General features: G+C 42.1%; 1 protein-coding gene across 1 annotated transcript in view; it reads right to left on the minus strand.

The window, feature by feature from the left end:
- The window catches only part of LOC126424533 (uncharacterized), a 221935-nt gene that overhangs the window by 34240 nt on the left and 168103 nt on the right, over window positions 1-19592 (minus strand). Inside the window, exons 4-6 of the mRNA XM_050087271.1 lie at window positions 17905-18156; window positions 9233-9619; window positions 3380-3545 (exon numbers count right to left, since the gene is read on the minus strand). Of these exons, the coding sequence (XP_049943228.1) occupies window positions 3380-3545; window positions 9233-9619; window positions 17905-18156 (805 nt within the window). The remainder of the gene's footprint in view (window positions 1-3379; window positions 3546-9232; window positions 9620-17904; window positions 18157-19592) is intronic.

The following is a 19592-nucleotide window of genomic DNA, read 5'->3' on the forward strand; positions in this document are numbered from 1 at the left end:
GCAGGATCACTGTTAAGCAGCGCAAACTCACAAATAGAAAAAATTAATGGTTTAAATTACTATGTACAGCTAAAAGAATTATGATCTTTTTTTGCTTGTATTATCCTTTGGGAAATACCAAACACAGATGTGTCAGTAAAATTTTAAATAATTACATGAATGTCTGGTCTTCTGGATCCGAAATTTTGCGAAGTGGCTGCTCCTCAAAGTGTTAAGTTTTGAATGCTCTGTGATTTAAGAAATTCACTGCACATTCTTACACATAACACAACGCATTTTGCATAAAAGGAAACTTATTTTGAAAGTAACGCTTCTCAAACCACCATTCATACTATTTTCCTGCAATCTGTTGGAAATTAAACAGTTGTGAGGGGATGCTCGTCGAAAGATGTTCGTCGTTATGAAGTGTTGAACACTTTTCATCCTAAATACTTTCCTTTGCCAAATTTTGCTGTCGGCAGACGTTTATGTGCAAACTGTGTTTTTTTTGTTGTAAATGGAGCATTTTCTTTGCAACTTAAGTTTTATTTTGGAGTTTTTCTTGCATTTGTCTGTTGTTGCTGCAGTATTATTCAGTAGCAGCAGGCTAAAGTAAAATTCTTTGTTAGAGTATCAGTTCTTACAAGTCAAAATTCCAAAAAGGTAACTGAAAACTAAAACAATGAAAAATACACAGAATTTTAAACAGTTCCCAGAATTCTGAAAACTTATCATGTTTTTTTCTATTTTCTCCCAAATGAAAAAACTTGCAGGAGTTTCCCAGATTTCCCGGTTGTCCCACAGCATATACATCGTAAATTACTTTTGCAAGTTACTGTGTACAGGAAATAGCCTGATAGAACAATCCAATGAGATATGTTATCAGAAAAAAATAGGAGTAGCTTTGTAAATAAAAGAAAATATTGTTAACAAATAATAAAAAGTTCTTGGAAAAAACTGTGTTGCAGAAAAGAAACTGTTAATAATAAACTATAAAATTAGTTTCTTATATCACAGTTGTTATTTATAAATGCTTCCACTGTAGAATTACTGTTTATAAAATATATGAACCTCTCCCCATGTTGCACATACCTCAACCAAAGAGGCCTACACAGCCTTAGTTAGTTGTAAACGATGGCAAGAGAGAGGACGGGAAGATTGGTCCATTGGGTTTCCTACCATTTTATTGTGCTCCCATTGTCTCAGAGAGATTGGGGGATGGGAGGGGTTTCCCACAATTTTAATGTGCTCTTGTTGGTTCAGAGGAGAGGGCAAGAGAGGGGAGCAGGCACGGGGGTTTCACTCTATTACCTTCAATTGACCTCGACTGCTTGTCACCCAAATGGGTAACCTGAGTCACAAGTGACAAGATCGTTATCTTCAACTGAATTCTCCTTGCTATCCTACTACTTCTCATTGCGACATTATCACACAGGGTGTTTCACAATTTATGATATATTCTTCTAGATGTTGTAAAGGGCACTTAGATCAACTCTTACATATAACCTCATATCTGGAAACGTTATCCAACCATGGCATAGATCGTCAAAGTTACTGGCACCAGTGTCTTTAAATGATTGTATATACAGGGCGAAACTCTGATAATGTTACAAACTCTCTAGGATCATGGAGAAGGATAATTGTACCAATTTGAGGTAAGGATCTCTCTACTTGAAAGGGACAAGTCAAAAGTAATAAGTGAAAACTGTTTTTATATCTGCGACAGTGGAATACAGGCACTGGTACTGTTGTCGCTGAGACTGTAGAGTAGGCAACCTTCAGAGATGGTAGTATGGACTAAAACAAGGAAACGTGTCCAGCAAACATTGGCTCTAAAACGTATATCTTAAGAGCTATTAACACTTGTTCAATGGAGGAGATGTGTTTCAATGTAGCGAAGATGAATGCGTGCTCATAGCTCATTGGTTTAGAGCCAATGTTTGCTGGACACGTTTCCTTGTTTTCGTCCATGGTACCACTTCTGAAAGTTATTTATCACACAGTCTTAGCGAGAGTATAACCAGCACATTGTTAGAGGTATCAGAATGATTTTCGTTTATAACTTTCGACTCGTTCATAACAGGTGCAGGGAATCTTACCTCAAGCTGATATATTTATACAGGCGCCAGTACCTACAACTTAGCTCTGTAGCATCAGTGGATATCGTTTCCAGACGTGGGTGCCTATGTAAAACCTGATCCTCTAAGTTCACTCTACAACCTCTATCTAACAGGAGATTGCCAAACACCCTGCATCAGTGGAACTGATGTGTCACCTGATGCCCTTAATAACTACTTTCCTTTGCATTTAACTTCTTTGTATCTATACTTGTCTGCAACTTTGTTTTTAGATATGTCCAGTCCTCTTCACTTGAAAAGCCTATTGTGGTATTCGTTATAGCAGTATATTAGCTTTAAAGAAATTCAACTGTGCCTACCCGTTCGCTTGTAATTCTTTACTACAATGCTTTCACATGATAATTCGTACGACTTTCTTCAGCCACAAGTCTACCCTTTACTATCACTAAATTGTTACATCACTATGTATATCTGATCTCTTGTACTTGACATTGGTTTGCTGTCCATTATAGTGAGAATAATCCAATAGCTTAACTGTTTGTAGTCACTCCATCTCTGCCCTACGTTCCTATTTTTGCCAAATCTAATTCCTGTTTCACCATTTTCCGCTGCTCTTTGTATTACCCATATTCATAGGACAAGAAGTCGTTGATTTCACCCCTATTGATTTCAGTGACTCCCAGCAGGTCTAGAACGAGATTTTGCTTTTATTCTCAAATTTATAGAATGTTACTCATTTTTTTATGTTCGCTCTAGCTTTTTCTCATTGGCATCCCTTCCTTGGTAGTTCCCTACCGGGTCCGAATGGGAGACTAATCATGGATGTTTTACCAATGGAGACTGTTTCTCAATTACGAGTCATATCTCTTATTGGTATGCGTTATACGTTTCTGCATCAGTGCTTTCCATTGCCTTATGCATCCTCATGTGGTTGAGCACTGCTGATTGTTGCACCTTTCGTCTTCTGTTAATTGTTACCAAGGAAACGAATATGTTCCCAATCATGCATAAACCCAGCACAAGCAGAGCTATTAAGAAATGACATCTGCCGTCCAGAATGTGTATGCAGGATGTAACTGTTTATAAAGCAACAAATGCATTTCTCAGCACACTAGCGAAGTGTTCTGCTCGAAGACCAAAACGAAATGGCATAGCTCATTCTTAAAGTGGTTAAGAACAAACTGACAGTTGCTAGGGCAAAATGAGAAATATTTAGTCATATTTCAGTTGCACAGATTGTTGAGGCCTTTGTTCCTTTATTTTTGTATGCAGCAAGGAGAGAGTTGCACCCTCATACCTGTGTTCCGGGGATGTCAACTCACTTTATGGGCACTATCTCACAGACGAAGGGCAGTTCCAGGTCGCAGCGCACGTCGTCGTAAAAGCCCGTGTCCGACAGCGCCAGGCAGTCCTCGGAGTCCTCTCGGGTCTTGTTTTTTGGCTCACCAGCCTTCCACACTTGAAATTCCATGTCTTTTAGGTGCCTGCCTGTGAAAAATAAAAAAGCTATGGACACTACAAATATGTTCAGATATGACACAAAATATCACTGGGGCATAAACCTGCTATGAAAAAGACGGAATTCCTGTGACACATTATGAATACTTCCTCAGCCAGCTCTCACACCCAACCTTCACAAAACACACACACACACACACACACACACACATACACACACTAGTGGCACAGGCAGGCAAGAGAGAGGGGGGAGGGAATGAAGGGTGAGGGAGGGAGGGGGAGAAGGATAGCAGCAGATACAAATTCTAAGACATGAGAGTTACATATCAGAGAAAATTCTTCAACATTTTATTGCAATCAAAATCGGTAAAACGTAAACAAGGTCATAACATACAATGTAATTGTGGAAATCATCATAGTAGTAATTAAGCATTTAACATTCCTGATATATATATTGATTTATAGCCCATTCAGAATAACTGAAGGTGTCATGAAATCTCGTCTTTGTTTTGAAACCTCCTAGAATATTAATACTGTGTCCGGGACCACGACTCGAACCAGGTACCTCTGCCATTCACACACAGATGTTTAACTAGTAAGACTATCCAGGCAGAACGTGACTCACCCTCACATCTTTTTATCCATCAATACCTCTGCTCTACCGTGCTAACTTCACCAAAGTTCTGTACACGTTGTGGGAACAGCAGTCCTGGAAGGAAGGCTATTGTAGAGAAACGACTTAGCCACAGCTGAAGGGATTATTTCCCGAGTGAGTTTATACTCAGCCGTGACGTGCCTGTGTGCCAGAGCAGCCTTGAACCCTGAACCTTTGCTTCTCACAGGCAAATGAATCAACAACTGATACAAGCAAATTATCTCAGTATTAAAGGTATGAGACTGGGTCACGAGTAGTGCCTGCACAGCACAACATTTATGAAAGGCAAAGGTTGCAGGCTCTAATCCCAATTCAGCTTTCAGTTCTAATCTCATAGCAAGTTTCCAACTAGCACACACACCAGTGTAGAGTAAAGTAATCCCCTAGCCTAAATGTAAGCCATTGCTCCACAATAACCTTTCTGCTTGACATACTAGACCGCAAGTTATGTGGGAGAACGTTTGTGTAGTTGGGTAGCTAGGACATATGGTATATGTTATGTGGGAAGAATTAAAGCTATGAGCATGGGCCGTAAGTCATGTCTGGGTTGCAGAGTCAGAAGGCCATTTTCGGGTGAAAGGCCCAGTTCGAGTCCTGGTCTCGCACAATTTTAACCTAACAGGAAGTTTCAAATCAGCACACCCTCTTCTGGAGAAAGACAATATTCACAAATCCGACTGGCATGCTGTCGTGTGTCATCCGCGTAAGTGCTGGCTGGAGGCAACTGAAGATATAATTACATGAGCCAGAAATTAAACAGTGTCTAGTAAGTGCCCTCCGCCACACACCGTTGGGTGGTTTGCGGAGTATAAATGTAGATGTAGATGTAGAAGAGCCATGATTGCGGTTGAAAGCAATCGTAAAGCTAAAATTTACCTCCAGTTGGATCTGTTACATGTTATTACTAGGGTTAACTGAAAAGATCGTAATTAATGCATCTTATTTTGTACTATCCCTGAATGATTACAGCCAGCCATTAGGTTCAGCTATAATTTCATGACAAAAGTCATGCTGCAGTGAAAGTAGTACATGAGAGTTTGAAAAGTGTGTAGTATTGAGGCTATGTAATTTTGTACAAGTATATTTAGAAAGTTCAGTCTTGATCACGTTATGTCTGTTTTAATGAGTAACCGGTTTCGGTTTTTTCTATAAAACCATCATCAGACCCATTGGCTCCCTTGGGTTGGTAGGTGGAGCTCTCCTTGCTGCTGATCAGTTGACTGCACAGCAGCAAGGAGAGCTCCACCTACCAACCCAAGGGAGCCAATGGGTCTGATGATGGTTTTATAGAAAAAAACCGAAACCGGTTACTCATTAAAACAGACATAACGTGATCAAGACTGAACTTTAATCTAGATATAACAATTAATTGATCACTGAATTCCAAAAATGTTTACCAAAATTTGTACAAGTATGTCTGCTGAAGTACAAATTGATCTGATAATATCAATAATGTGGGATTTTTATACTTATTCATGAATAATATTTAAAAGGGTCACCATTCTATGCACAACGAAAATCAACTGTACATTAACACTAAGTAATGACCATACAACCGGTATTTAGGTAAAATGCTTGTACGAAATAGAAAACTGTGGAGTCATGACAAACTATATTACTACCTCTGGTACTTTCATCATTTGAATCTGAGAGGTAACATAAATAGCGTCGCAAAAATTTTCGGCTGTTCAACTAAAATACATGACACAGTGTTGCCTAAAAAAAATGGTTCAAATGGCTCGGAGCACTGTGGGACTTAACATCGGAGGTCATCAGTCCCCTAGAACTTAGAACTACTTAAACCTAACTAACGTAAAGACATTACACATATCCATGCCAGAGGCAGGATTCGAACCTGCGACCGTGGCAGTCAAGCGGTTCCGAACCCAAGCGCCTAGAACCGCTCGTTGCCTCAAGTACCACCTTGCTCGTTTACTCATAACCACTTTCTACATAAAAATATAATTGTTAAGCATGAATTACAGTGAGAGACACTTAGAGAATTTTAACAAAGTTGTTTATTTCACTCCGCAGTCAGTGAAATAAACAATAGAATGTATTCACTGTGGAAGAAGATGCTTGCTGTATTAAACCTTGCTATACATCCCGGAGAGATGAGAATACATGATAGGTGCCAAATGCGTTGCAGCAACCTGTACTTTTATTGTCGTTATTGTGAGTGATATAAAGGCACAAACTGGATTCAGTGTGGATGAATGACAGCGTTCAAATTGCTATACATACATCTCACGACAAAATAGTACACATTCAGGATGTCTACAACTTTAATTAAAATACTATCTACTTCCAAATATGCCATATCAAACTGTAAAGTTTGCTGCTATCTTCGCATGACATCAAAGATTCTAATCAACAGGTACACGTACAACAGATTGAGAAGAAACATACAGTCTCATCACATTATCTTACAAACATGTTGTTGCTGATTTAAAGAATCCATGGCAAGTTACTTTAAGGATATACATTAATAGTGTTCACACATATGAAACATACCAAACGTGAATGACTTCAAAACAAGGAAATATAATGCAAAACTTAAGTTCTACATAATTATATGGTCCATCTTTGATTTTATTTCCTGTCCATTGACAAGGTCAGATCTTTGTAAAACTCATGGTTGTATTCAGTCAGATCAGAGCATGTTGCCAGTGTGCCAACTGCAATTCGATTTGGGAAAATCTAGAGGAATTTACAATTCCAGGAATAGCCCTTCATTCAAATTAAACATGTGGCTATACATTTTGAATTGTACGTTTCATTCCTCCCAAACGAACACAATTGGCAGTAATATATTTCTACATCTTCTTCTTCTTGTTCCTCTTCTCCTTCTTCTTTTTCTTATTTTTTAGCATATGAACAGGAGGACAATGCTGTTGCTCTACACTGTCATTGCAGTTACTTCACAAGCCAATGGTGGCTCAATGACAAGAGGGTAACAGAATCCTGTAGGAGAAAACGAACTTGCTGTGGAGGTTGATCTTTGGGAAACAGATCATTCGAAACCTTGTAGAGATGTGCACGGCAAATTACTCAGCCCACAGCTCATGCAAGTGGTTAACGACTGAACACACAATAACAGCACTCAGCCGAAGTGCAGGGCAAGGTCTTTAGTGGTTGAATTTGGCATAAGCACTGATCCACTTGGCTTACAGTTGCCGGAGATGTAAACGTTTCACCTACCACCATTGGAATGTCCACTGGCAGGAGTATGATATCTCTCCGCCGTGAAAAGGCCATGCAGGGCCGAAAATGGTCATTCGCGGACTGCAAAAACCAGACGAGGTCCGACCACCGAAGGAGGCAATGTCGGTGCCACATGCTCTGCCAGAAAGGTGTGGGGATATGGAGGCTGGGGCAGTGGCGGATCCACTGGTGAGAGCGAGGACGAGTGTACCCATGTCAGGGAAAGGGGAAAGAAGTAGAAAGTCGGGGGCAGTTCGAAACCCATCGACTCCAGCCCAGTAGGCAGAGGCATGAGGCATAATAAGGACTCAGGCTGGAGGCGATGGGACTATAGCTATGCTGTGAATCGGGATGGAATGGAAGGTGTGCTTCCACAAGTGGGAGCCGACCTCTGGAACAACCTTGTGACCAGTCTTGCCACTCAGCTCACCAGAAAGCGGCAATGATGAGACCCCATCAGGGCATGGGAGCAACTGATTTGCATGACGGATCAGCTGCTGTCTGACGGTATCCACCACCAGGAAATGCCGACCTTGTGGCCCACCGTGACTCTCGGCAGCTACCCCTACCACTGGCCGAAACACCAAGCCAAAATAACAACCCTGGAGGGAAACATGGCAGGCCACAATGCTCCACGGTTAGATACTCAGGCTGCAAAAAATTCAAGAGACCCTCTGGCAGACTGCATCAAAAAAAAAAAAAAAAAGAGACACAAACATAGAGCAGAACCTCATACATGGATAAAATTTAAAAATGGCATAGTACAAGGAAGCACACACATGCACATGGGAATCTTTTCCCAAAATGCGTTATGTAAAATATGAATAAAGGAAAAAGGGACTGGTAGCAGAAAAGTTGTTTATAAACAAGCCCATTATGTTCACAGTCGTGGGCTTCCGAGAAAACAAAAAAAAACTATGATGGACAAAAGCAGAAACAAAAGTTGATGTAGAAGAGATAAGGGATCCAGTATTAGAACCAAATTTAAAAAAGCTTTGGAAGACGTAAGGATAAGGGACAGATAACACCCAATCAGTATTTCTAAAATCATTGGAGGAAGTGGCAACAAAATGATTATTTATGTTGGCGAATAGAATACCATCTGACTTTCACAAAAACACCATCCACACAGTTCTGAAGATTGCAACAGCTGACAAGTGCGAGACTTATCACAGAATTAGTTTAACAGCTCATGCAACCAATTTGCTAGCAAGAAACACAGAAGAATGGAAAAGAAAAATAAGGATGTGCTAGCTAGTGATCAGTTAGGCTTTAGGAAAGGTCAAAGCACCAGAGAGACAGTTCCAACATTGCGGTCGGTAATGGAAGTAAGACCAAAGAAAAGTCAAGACACGTTCATTTGTTGACCTGGAAAAAGCATTCGACAATGTAAAATGGTGCAACATTTTTGAAATTTTGCGAAAAAAGGGGTAATTCTCTAATTCATTACTATACCATTCCATCCTAGAGTTTCCAATGTTTGAAAAATAGGGGAAAGCTTTACAGATAGTTGAGTAGTAAACAGGGTGGGGCAAATAAAAGTTGCCCAGCGTTCCAGGGTACAAAGAAACAGCAGAGGAAATGCCCTTCTATATCTCGAGTAAGCGACGCTGCCTCCATCTGGATACACGCGTATCGCTACCGCACGACTTTTGCCACCTTAGAGTAGTTCCGGCAACAGCGGTAGTAAAGAACTCTAATGGCTTTCTGTGTTGCATTCCGATATGTAGGTATCGGGAAAGAACCCGTACACGATCTTTGTAAATAGTGATAAACCTGATCACAAACATTAATCTGCTTCGCATGTAATGTTTCGAGGAGCTGATGGATATACACAAGAAGTATATAACATACGAACCTGTTTGAGTAATGAAGTCACCTTCGACGGCTTTATCTGTGAAGCCTATCAGGTAGAGTTGGGTTTTCGGCTGTAAGAGGCTCAGTACTGCCTCGGCGCGGCGCGACGTGTCGGGGACGGCGAGCGTCGCATTCTCGGAGCGGCACGCACTGGCTGCCGGCGCGTGGGCCCCCAACTCCGTGTGCACCTTGTAGAAGCGGCCGGCGTCTTCGATCCACACGTAGCTGTCCGGTACGCCCACCGAAAGCCGGCGCTCACAGAAAAACGGCGCAGGGTTCTGGCAGGACACGACGCCCGTGGATCCGTCTCTGTCCAAGATGACGCAGTCCTCGTCGTCTGCACTGTGGGGCCGACTAGGTAGTGATGGCAGACCCGACACGGGACGACCTGGTGCAGTACGGGAGTGTTAGTAAGGTACAGGCTTACGCCAGACAAAAACGTAGATCATAACGTAAGTACTACAACAGACATTACAATCGAACCACAAAATAAACCTGGGCACAAGCCTAGCAGCAAAACGACATTTTGGAAGCTGACGTACATTAAAGTACTTCAGTAACAATTTTACTTCACACTGTTTTGCCGAGATCATTCGTTGAGAAAATTAAAACACCGCGACAAGAATACTAAGATATTTGTCACATGCATCACAGAATTTGTGAAGTGATAGGAGAAAATATAAAAATGAAACAGGCAAAAAGGAATAAAAACGTCTCAAAAACGAGATCGACAGGAAGTACAAAATGGCTAAGCAGGGATAGCTAGAGGATAAATGTAAGGATGTAGAGGCTTATCTCACTAGGGATAAGACAGATACTGCCTACAGGAAAATTAAAGAGACCTTTGGAGAAAAGAGAACCACTTGTATGAATATTAAGAGCTCAGATGGAAACCCAGTTCTAAGCAAAGAAGGGAAAGCAGAAAGGTGGAAGAAGTATATAAAGGGTCTATACAAGGGCGATGTACTTGAGGGCAATATTATGGAAAGGAAAGTGGATGTAGAGGAAGATGAAATGGGAGATATGATACTGCGCGAAGATTTTGACAGAGCACTGAAAGACCTAAGTCGAAACAAGGCCCCGGGTAAAGGCTCTGAGCACTATGGGACAACATCTGCGGTCATCAGTCCCCTAGAACTCAGAACTACTTAAACCTAACTAACCTAAGGACATCACACACATCCATGCCCGAGGCAGGATTCGAACCTGCGGCCGTAGCAGTCGCCCGGTTCCGGACTGAGCGCCTAGAACCGCGAGACCACCGCGGCCGGCAAGGCCCCGGGAGTAGACAACATTCCATTAGAACTACTGACGGCCTTGGCAGAGCCAGTCTTGACAAAAATCTACAATCTGGTGAGCAAGATGTATGAGACAGGCGAAATGCCCTCAGACTTCAAGATTAATATAATAATTCCGATCCCAAAGAAAGCAGGTGCTGACAGATGTGAAAATTACCGAACAATCAGTTTAATAAGTCATGGATGCAAAATACTAACGCGTATTCTCTACAGACGAATGGAAAAACTGGTAGAAGCTGACCTCGGGGAAGATCAGTTTGGATTCCGTAGAAACGTTGGAACATGTGAGGCAATACTGACCCTACGACTTATCTTAGATTCTAGATTAAGTAAAGGCAAACCTACGTTTCTAGCATTTGTAGACTTAGAGAAAGCTTTTGACAATGTTGACTGGAATACTCTATTTCAAATTCTGAAGGTGGCAGGGGTAAAATACAGGGAGCTAAAGGCTATTTACAATTTGTACAGAAACCAGATGGCAGTTATAAGAGTCGAGGGGCACGTAAGGGAAGCAGTGGTTGGGAAGGGAGTGAGACAGGGTTGTAGCCTATCCCCGATGTTATTCAACCTGTATATTGAACAAGCAGTGAAGGAAACAAAAGAAAAATTCGGAGTAGATATTAAAATCCATGGAGAAGAAATAAAAACTTTGAGGTTCGCCGATGACATTGTAATTCTGTCAGAGACAGCAATGGACTTGGAAGAGCAGTTGAACGGAATGGATAGTGTCTTGAAAAGAGGATATAAGATAAACATCAACAAAATCAAAACGAGGATAATGGAATGTAGTCGAATTAAGTCGGGTGATGCTGAGGGAATTAGATTAGGAAATGAGACACTTAAAGTAGTAAAGGAGGTTTGCTATTTGGGGAGCAAAAGAAACGATGATTGTCGAAGTAGAGAGGATATAAAATGTAGAATGGCAATGGGAAGGAAAGCGTTTCTGAAGAAGAGAAATTTATTAACATCGAGTATAGATTTAAGTGTCAGGAAGTTGTTTCTGAAAGTATTTGTATGGAGTGTAGCCATGTATGGAAGTGAAACATGGACGATAAACAGTTTAGACAAGAAGAGATTAGAAGCTTTCAAAATGTAGTGCTACAGAAGAATGCTGAAGATTAGATGGGTAGATCACATAACTAATGAGGAGGTGTTGAATGGGATTGGGGAGAAGAGAAGTTTGTGGCACAACTTGACTAAAAGAAGGGATCGGTTGGTAGGACATGTTCTGAGGTATCAAGGGATCACCAATTTAGTATTGGAGGGCAGCATAGAGGGTAAAAATCGTAGAGGGAGACCAAGAGATGAATACACCAAGCAGATTCAGAAGGAAGTAGGTTGCACTAGATACTGGGAGATGAAGAAGCTTGCACAGGATAGAGTAGCATGGAGAGCTGCATCAAACCAGTCTCAGGATTGAAGACCACAACAACAACAACAACAACAACATCTAGATAAACTACATATCATTACATTCTGTGCTTTCTATGTCTATATTGGCGCTTAACTGGTGTACAGATAAATTTCTCCTCGATCCGGGGAAAACACGACACAAATATGTGAAATGTATGGGGACATGATCCATGTGTCAAACTTATGCTTCCCAGAGGAGCTGTTGTTTTATGTGCAGTGGGGTTACTAGCTTTATCACGTGCAATAATGAAACCCATCGGTTGCAGTCCCATTCGTCAGATACAGGTTTTCATCCTGACATCTCATTCCCGCTGTGCGTTCACCACGAAATTTCTTTTGTGTCCCATATTATGGGTAACGTGATATTGTTGGCAGAGGTGTTCACTTTGAGCTTCTGCTTCACAGGAAAAGTTCTAATTTTTCTACTTTATGGAACCCCGCCCTGTCTTACCTGCCTAAATATGAAAGTCATCCACCAATAGGAATGCATACCTGACATCTATAGTTTTCATAGTATCCACCAGCCGGTTTTTGTGGTTATATTGGAAATACAGCAGTCACTGTTGCAAAGTTATTTTTATGTAGAAGTAACACGCTTCGCCATGGTTAGGCACCATCAGATTATATAAAACTGTCACATGAAATTCAATGCACTGGCTACCTAAGTTCAAACTCGACCACATACACTTAAGACCATCTGGATGAAAATCGAGCGAGTCACCAGAATTCCAGTTCCGTTGCCAGTTCGACCACCTAGCTGATTGTCATCTAGAACAATATGATGTACGCATGTGCTCTATTTGCTGATCCAGCCATTTAAAGGTCCGCATCGCTCCTTTTAGTAATTCCGATGGGATTTTCCGCCAGACTGTTTCATGTGTACGTGCTTGACATAGAGCTTTGATAGCCAGCACAATAAACTTTATTTTACAGTTTTACCTAGTCTGATGGTGCTCAACCACAGCAAAACACATTATTTTTAAATAAAAATAACTTTGCAACCGTGACTGTTCCATTTCGAGCCTAACTATAATTTTCTTATTTGTACGCAAGATATGCTTCAACTTTATTACAGTTCTCTGAGATACTGAGATAACTGTATTCCTTTTTGTGACAGTCATGCAGTCGACGGTCATACTTCTCCACATACCATCAACAGAATTCTATTCCATTCGTGTGACATGGCGATCCACAGTGGAGAACCGCCATAATCTCTGCCTCAGTCCTGTCGGTAACACGTCAAAATGCCATCATGACGCACCGTACACGGAGTGTGAGCACACTCCAGTGAAGCCGCTTGTTTCAGGCTATTCTCCTTCGTGTGACACATAGTGAAACCATAAAATATCCTCCTGGGTCTCCGAAACACACTAATATGAGAAATACACATTCTGAACACCATCCTACATTTTTACTGAGAAGGTATTGGACTAGCTGTTAATATTATCATGAAATCTACCTGTCTTAGTAGCATGTGATCACTGGTATGTTTCTGTATGCTTACATACTTCCTACTTGAGCTACTTTTTCCAATTTTTAACGTTATAACAAAAGTAGTATGAGGTTACTGTTTGGTTCATATAGAGCTGATGGCGGTTGAGAGCAGTGTACCAATGGTGTGTCTGAATTCGGTTCTCAGGCGCAGTTTTCTTCTTCTTCCGTGTCCGGATGCACCAATTATATCTTCCCTTCCCAGTAATTAGCAACATAGATTGCTTTGTCATTGACTTTCAAAATATCATCTTTAGTGCATGTCATAGACATGTCTGGGCAGATCACTAGGTGGTCCAAGTCCTGTATTGCTCCGCATTCACACCTATCGCTATCACTGTAACCCCATTTAAATAGGTTTGATTTGCACCCAGTTACTCCAGTGCACAGCCGGTTTAATGACCTCCAAGTTGTAAAAGGTAGTTGAAATCCTGCAGATCCCTCCTCAAAAAGTAGTTCCATTGTGGAGTGTGGCACCATTTCTTCCCAGAGAGATAGTCGCCTTGCGACGGGCTTGGTGGCGAGCTCTTCAGTAGTTTCCATGAAACTCCTGCGGGATTTCAGCCGGACACGTTGTTTTCGGTGCATATACATCGGGTGTCGAGGATCATTCTTTTGTTTTGATCTTTCGATCTCGGCGGCTACTTGTCTGCGGATAGTGGGTGGTGCTATGCCTATGATGGGGTAAATAATGTCTGTGGGAGTTGGTTTGAGGCATCCTGTGGCAATACGTACAGTTTCGTTTACGGCGACGTCAACTTGCTTAGCGTGGGCAGAGTTCCTCCAAACTGGTGCCGCATATTCCGCAGCTGAGATACTCAGCACCAGACCTGTGGTGCGCAAAACATGTGGTTGAGCTCCCCACGATGAACCTGTTAGCTTCCGCAGTATGTTGTTCCTGGCACAGACCTTTTTTTTAGTGTTGTGACAGTGCTGCTTAAAAGTAAGTGCTCTGTCCAGTGTTACTCCCAGGTATTTTGGGCTGTTTGTATGTTTCAGCTCTTCCCCTTGCCACATGACTCGGAGTTTCCGTTTGGCTTGTTTGCTCCTAAGATGGAAGGCGGATACTTGTGATTTACTGGGGTTTGGTTTGAGATTATTGCCGTCGTAATAGGTAGCAAGTTCTGTTAAGGCTCCTGTGAGATTCTCCTCCACTTGTTCAAAGGTTTTGTCCTGTGTGGCCACTGCTGCATCATCAGCATATATGAACATTCGTGTCTGGTGGCTGATGGGAAGATCATTGGTATAGATGTTAAATAATATTGGAGCCAAAACACTGCCCTGTGCAAATCCATTTTTCTGTGTCCTCCATCGGCTGTTTTTAGATTGTAAGGTTACATAGTAGCGTCTGTTCTGTAGCATACATTGCACGAACATAGAAAGGGTGTAGTCCTTAGTGACATTATACACTTTCTGGGTAAGCAACTTATGGTTAACTGTGTCATATGCAGCACAGATCCAGGAATACGACCCCAGTTACTTCTCCTCTCTGATAGCCGTCTTCGATGTACTGTGTGAGATTCAGGATTTGGCCACAGCATGATTTTCCTGGTCGGAATCCAGCTTGTTCGTTAATGAGGACTTTGTCCACATAATCAGCTATGCGTTTGAGGATCATTCGCTCCAGCACTTTAAATAAATGACAAAGCAGTGAGACAGGCCGGAAATTTTTAGCTTCAGCTGGGTCTTTCCCTGGTTTTAGTAACGCAATAACCCGGGCTTTCCTCCACAGTTTAGGAATTTGCATTGTTGTAATACAGTTATTCATTAGCTCTAGGATCCATGCTTGTACTCCCGGTCCAAAATGTTTAATTTGCTCAGATCTCAGATCGTCGAGGCCAGCGGCCTTATTGTTTTTCAAATCTTTGATGGCATCTTGTAGCTCCTGAATGGAGAACGGGTGAGCTAGCAAGCTAAACTCCTCATTCAATTTTCTTTTAATTTTGCCATTCCTGATCTTCCTTTTAGTTTTTCCGTTCATGAGTAGTTGGTGAGCTATCTGATCAGGTGTAACTTCACTGTAATTTGGTTGTGGTTCTGTTGGGTCGTTGTTGAGACTTTTGACCAGTTTCCATGCCTTCCTACTACTGTGCTTCATGTCCGTCTCTTGTAGGAGGTTGCACCACTTTTCCTTTCTCGCTTCGGAGATACCAGACATGAGTACCTCACCTGCCTGGATCGTTTCCTCTGAGAAGGGGTCCTTATTGTACAGTTCTTCATACTTTTTCAGAGCTTCCTTGCTGCTACCATTGAGTCCAGCGATATACTGGGTGCGGCACCCTCTAGGTATGCGCCGACGAGAGATTTTCTTGACAAGGTCTATAAAAGTTTCATATGTTTGTATCTCTGGTTTAATTTCCAGGATCTCCTTATCAAGGTCCACTGTGAAAAGTTCCCAATGAGCTTTTTTGAAATTGAAGCGTCTCTTGAAGGGCATTACATCTGATTTGATTACTGCAGTAATGCAGCAAGTTATTGCTCTGTGTTGCGATCTTGGAATTGGGTCCTCGATTTGCTTTACAGTTTGCAGGGATACCTTTTCGGAGACAAAGATGTTATCTGGATTATATCCTAGTTTCCATCTTCCGCTGTTAAATGATGCAGGCAACTTTGGGTCATGTATCAATTTCAGTTTAGTCTGGTCTGCCCAGGTGTCCAGCATTTCGCCATCGTCATTTCAGGCGCAGTGAACATCCGTCGAGTCAATTGCAGGCTAACAATCGTGCAAGCTTCATGCTGAGAAGTTACTGTACCGTACTGTTGCCAATTATGTTTAAACACGTTAACAGTTAGAGCGCAGTTACTTTGCCCAAAGGTAAGAAATATTTGGTACATCAAACACTTAGAGAAGGTAACAGATGTATCACATGAAGTGATAAGTAATTTGCTCATTAAAGTTTTCTGATAGACGGTACTACTGAAATACAGAATGGGAGAGAAGCTGACTGACTGGGAGCTCTTCGAGTCGTAACATTATGTATACGTGCAGAGACTTTGGCTCTACGAAAATAGAACACGGTTTCACTTGTGTTAGGCCTAGCATATTTAAATAATCAGAGAAGAGAGAATAGACAAGTCCTGGGTCTTAAAGCAGGATTGCAGTGTTTACATACCTCAGCAAGTCGACGAATGTCATACTTGTTACGCCCACTAAGGTGTAAGAAATATACTTCAGCGCACAGTTTGTATTACTACAGAAGTGACACTGGGAGTTCACAAAATACAGTAAGTGCCAGTAGCCGAAAGGAACTCAAAGCTAAGACCGTTGTCCAGAGAACCATATCACAAAGAATTCTGGAGCAGAGTAGTTAGCAGCCCTAAGAGACATCCACGTTAACAGGCAGGCAATGACAGCCCACTGGCGAGAGAACAGCAGCAGAGCACGGCGTGGTACGAAGCGTCGTTCTCTCGAGGACTGGTCTGCTTTAGGGGCAGCCCGTCTTCAGAGGCCGTGCCCTCACGGTAGTCTCCGATCGCCTTTTGTCGGCCACTTTATTTCTACAGACTCCTCTATTACGCTTTCCCAACAGGCGATAGCTGGACGCAGCAACTTGGTGCTCCCAAAATGAAACACACTGGCGAAAGTGACTCTGTACTCTGCCGCTGATGACATCTGTGTTCGTCTGGGGCAAAACACACCAAACTTCTGCTCGTAACATTCTGCGAGCCAACACTGCATTTGCCCAGTGTAGCAGCTGTCAGAGGCTGTTACGTTCCACTGCTGCATAGTTTCAATAGATCCTTCACCGAGTGAAAAATATCTTTCGTCGTCTTTGCTAGAAGCCTGTGGACGGTTTTGATGTCGCACATTCAAAGAGTCTTCATGATCTCGACTCAGAGTGAACCCATATAGAGTGCTGCTTAAGTGATCCGCAAACTGGGGAGCCTTACCATCCGTGGGATGGTGAGAGGGGGGGGGGGGGGCGGCGGCACTCACGCCATGTCTATAAATGCAGTGAAATTCGCAATATCTTGACACTTCAATATAACCTGACGAGTGTGACACTCATTGAAATGTTTGCATTAAACCTACAGCTCGGAAGTCGTACGATGGCTTTCACAGCACCCATTGTTATTGTAAGTGCAGTGTCTTAGCCACTGCATGATCTCATCCACAGACTGTTTCCCGTTAGTGCTGAAACGTGTTACATGCACAAAAGTCAAGTATATGAGTATGGAAGTTTGCAGCAATCTGATGACATCTTTCAAAACACCACAGGCTCCGTGCATTTTATGTCATATAGTTCACGCAATGTACCATTTTATTTTGATAAAATCTGAAGAAATCTGCGCTGATAGAAAACGTATTCTGCACCCACTCGGAGTGAAAAAATTATAGCCACTCGAGAAAAGACGAATGTACACCAAGATAAACAATGAAGAACCACGGGATTTGAAACTTCATGTGTAAGTATTGTATCGAAACAACAGAAAATCCAAATATACATACTAAAAGTGTAAGCGGTATTACCATGTATGTCTACAAATTCACCCTCTTTGGCTCCATCTGTGATTCCAAGGTAGGCGTACGAAACCCCTTTTACTTTCGCGAAGATCTGCTTCAGCCCGTCGTAGTCGTGGTGGCCTGTCGGAACGGCCAGGTGTGCCCGCTCGTCCTCGCAGGTCTTCTTGGCTGCCGCCCACGGCTTGAAGATGCGGGACAGCCTGATGAGTCCATAGCCGGGCACGTGGTGGTAGCCGCGCGGGATCTCCACCACCTCGGCTGCAACAGCGGAAGTCGCACCAGATCGGATACGCGTCACTGTAGCAGATGACAGTTCTACTGTACTGAGGCACACGTACTTACCGATTATAGGTACTAAAGACTGTTAACTGTGGGACAGACTATTAGTTTATTGAGAATGGAGTTTTCCACCCCTATGGGTGCTTCAGTAAACTGGGGTTTTTGGAGGTGTTAACTAGCGGAAAATTCTCTTCTACGATCCTTCTTGCTTACTTATGGAGCAGACATTAATTTGATGTGCACTCAACAGCCGAAAGAAGCCATATTGCATGAATATTAAGTTTACCTTTTTAATAACATGCGCCATATTCTTTGTACCCGTCCGTGAAACAGTGCTAGCACAAATAGGCCATTCTACCAGGTGTAGAAGTATGAAACCGGAATTTGGTCGTAATAATTACACATGTATGAGACAGGCGAAATACCCTCAGACTTCAAGAATAATATAATAATTCCGATCCCAAAGAAAGCAGGTGCTGACAGATGTGAAAATTACCGAACAGTCATGGATGCAAAATACTAACGAGTATTCTCTACAGACGAATGGAAAAACTGGTAGAAGCTGACCTCGGGGAAGATCAGTTTGGATTCCGTAGAAATGTTGCAACACGTGAGGCAATACTGACCCTACGACTTATCTTAGAAGAAAGATTAAGGAAAGGCAAACTTACGTTTCTAGCATTTGTAGACTCAGAGAAAGCTTTTGACAATGTTGACTGGAATACTCTATTTCAAATTCTGAAGGTGGCAGGGGTAAAATACAGGGAGCGAAAGGCTATTTACAATTTGTACAGAAACCAGATGGCAGTTATAAGAGTCGAGGGACACGAAAGGGAAGCAGTGGTTGGGAAGGGAGTGAGACAGGGTTGTAGCCTATCCCCGACGTTATTCAATCTGTATATTGAACAAGCAGTGAAGGAAACAAAAGAAAAATTCAGAGTAGATATGAAAATCCATGGAGAAGAAATAAAAACTTTGAGATTCGCCGATGACATTGTAATTCTGTCAGAGGCAGCAATAATGGACTTGGAAGAGCAGTTGAACGGAATGGACAGTGTCATGAAAGGAGGGTGTAAGATGAACATCAACAAAAGCAAAACGAGGATAATGGAATGTAGTCGAATTAAGTCGGGTGATGCTTGACGGAATTAGATTAGGAAATGAGACACTTAAAGTAGTAAAGGAGTTTTGCTATTTGGGGAGCAAAATAACTGATGATGCTCGAAGTAGAGACGATATCAAATGTAGATTGGCAATGGCAAGGAAAGCGTTTCTGAAGAAGAGAAATTTGTTAACATCGAGTATAGAGTAACATCGAGTATAGATTTAAGTGTCAGGAACTCGTTTCTGAAAGTATTTGTATGGAGTGTAGCCATGTATGGAAGTGAAACATGGACGATAACTAGTTTGGACAA

The sequence above is a fragment of the Schistocerca serialis genome, chromosome 10 (genome assembly GCF_023864345.2).
Source record: "Schistocerca serialis cubense isolate TAMUIC-IGC-003099 chromosome 10, iqSchSeri2.2, whole genome shotgun sequence".
NCBI lineage: Eukaryota > Metazoa > Arthropoda > Insecta > Orthoptera > Acrididae > Schistocerca > Schistocerca serialis.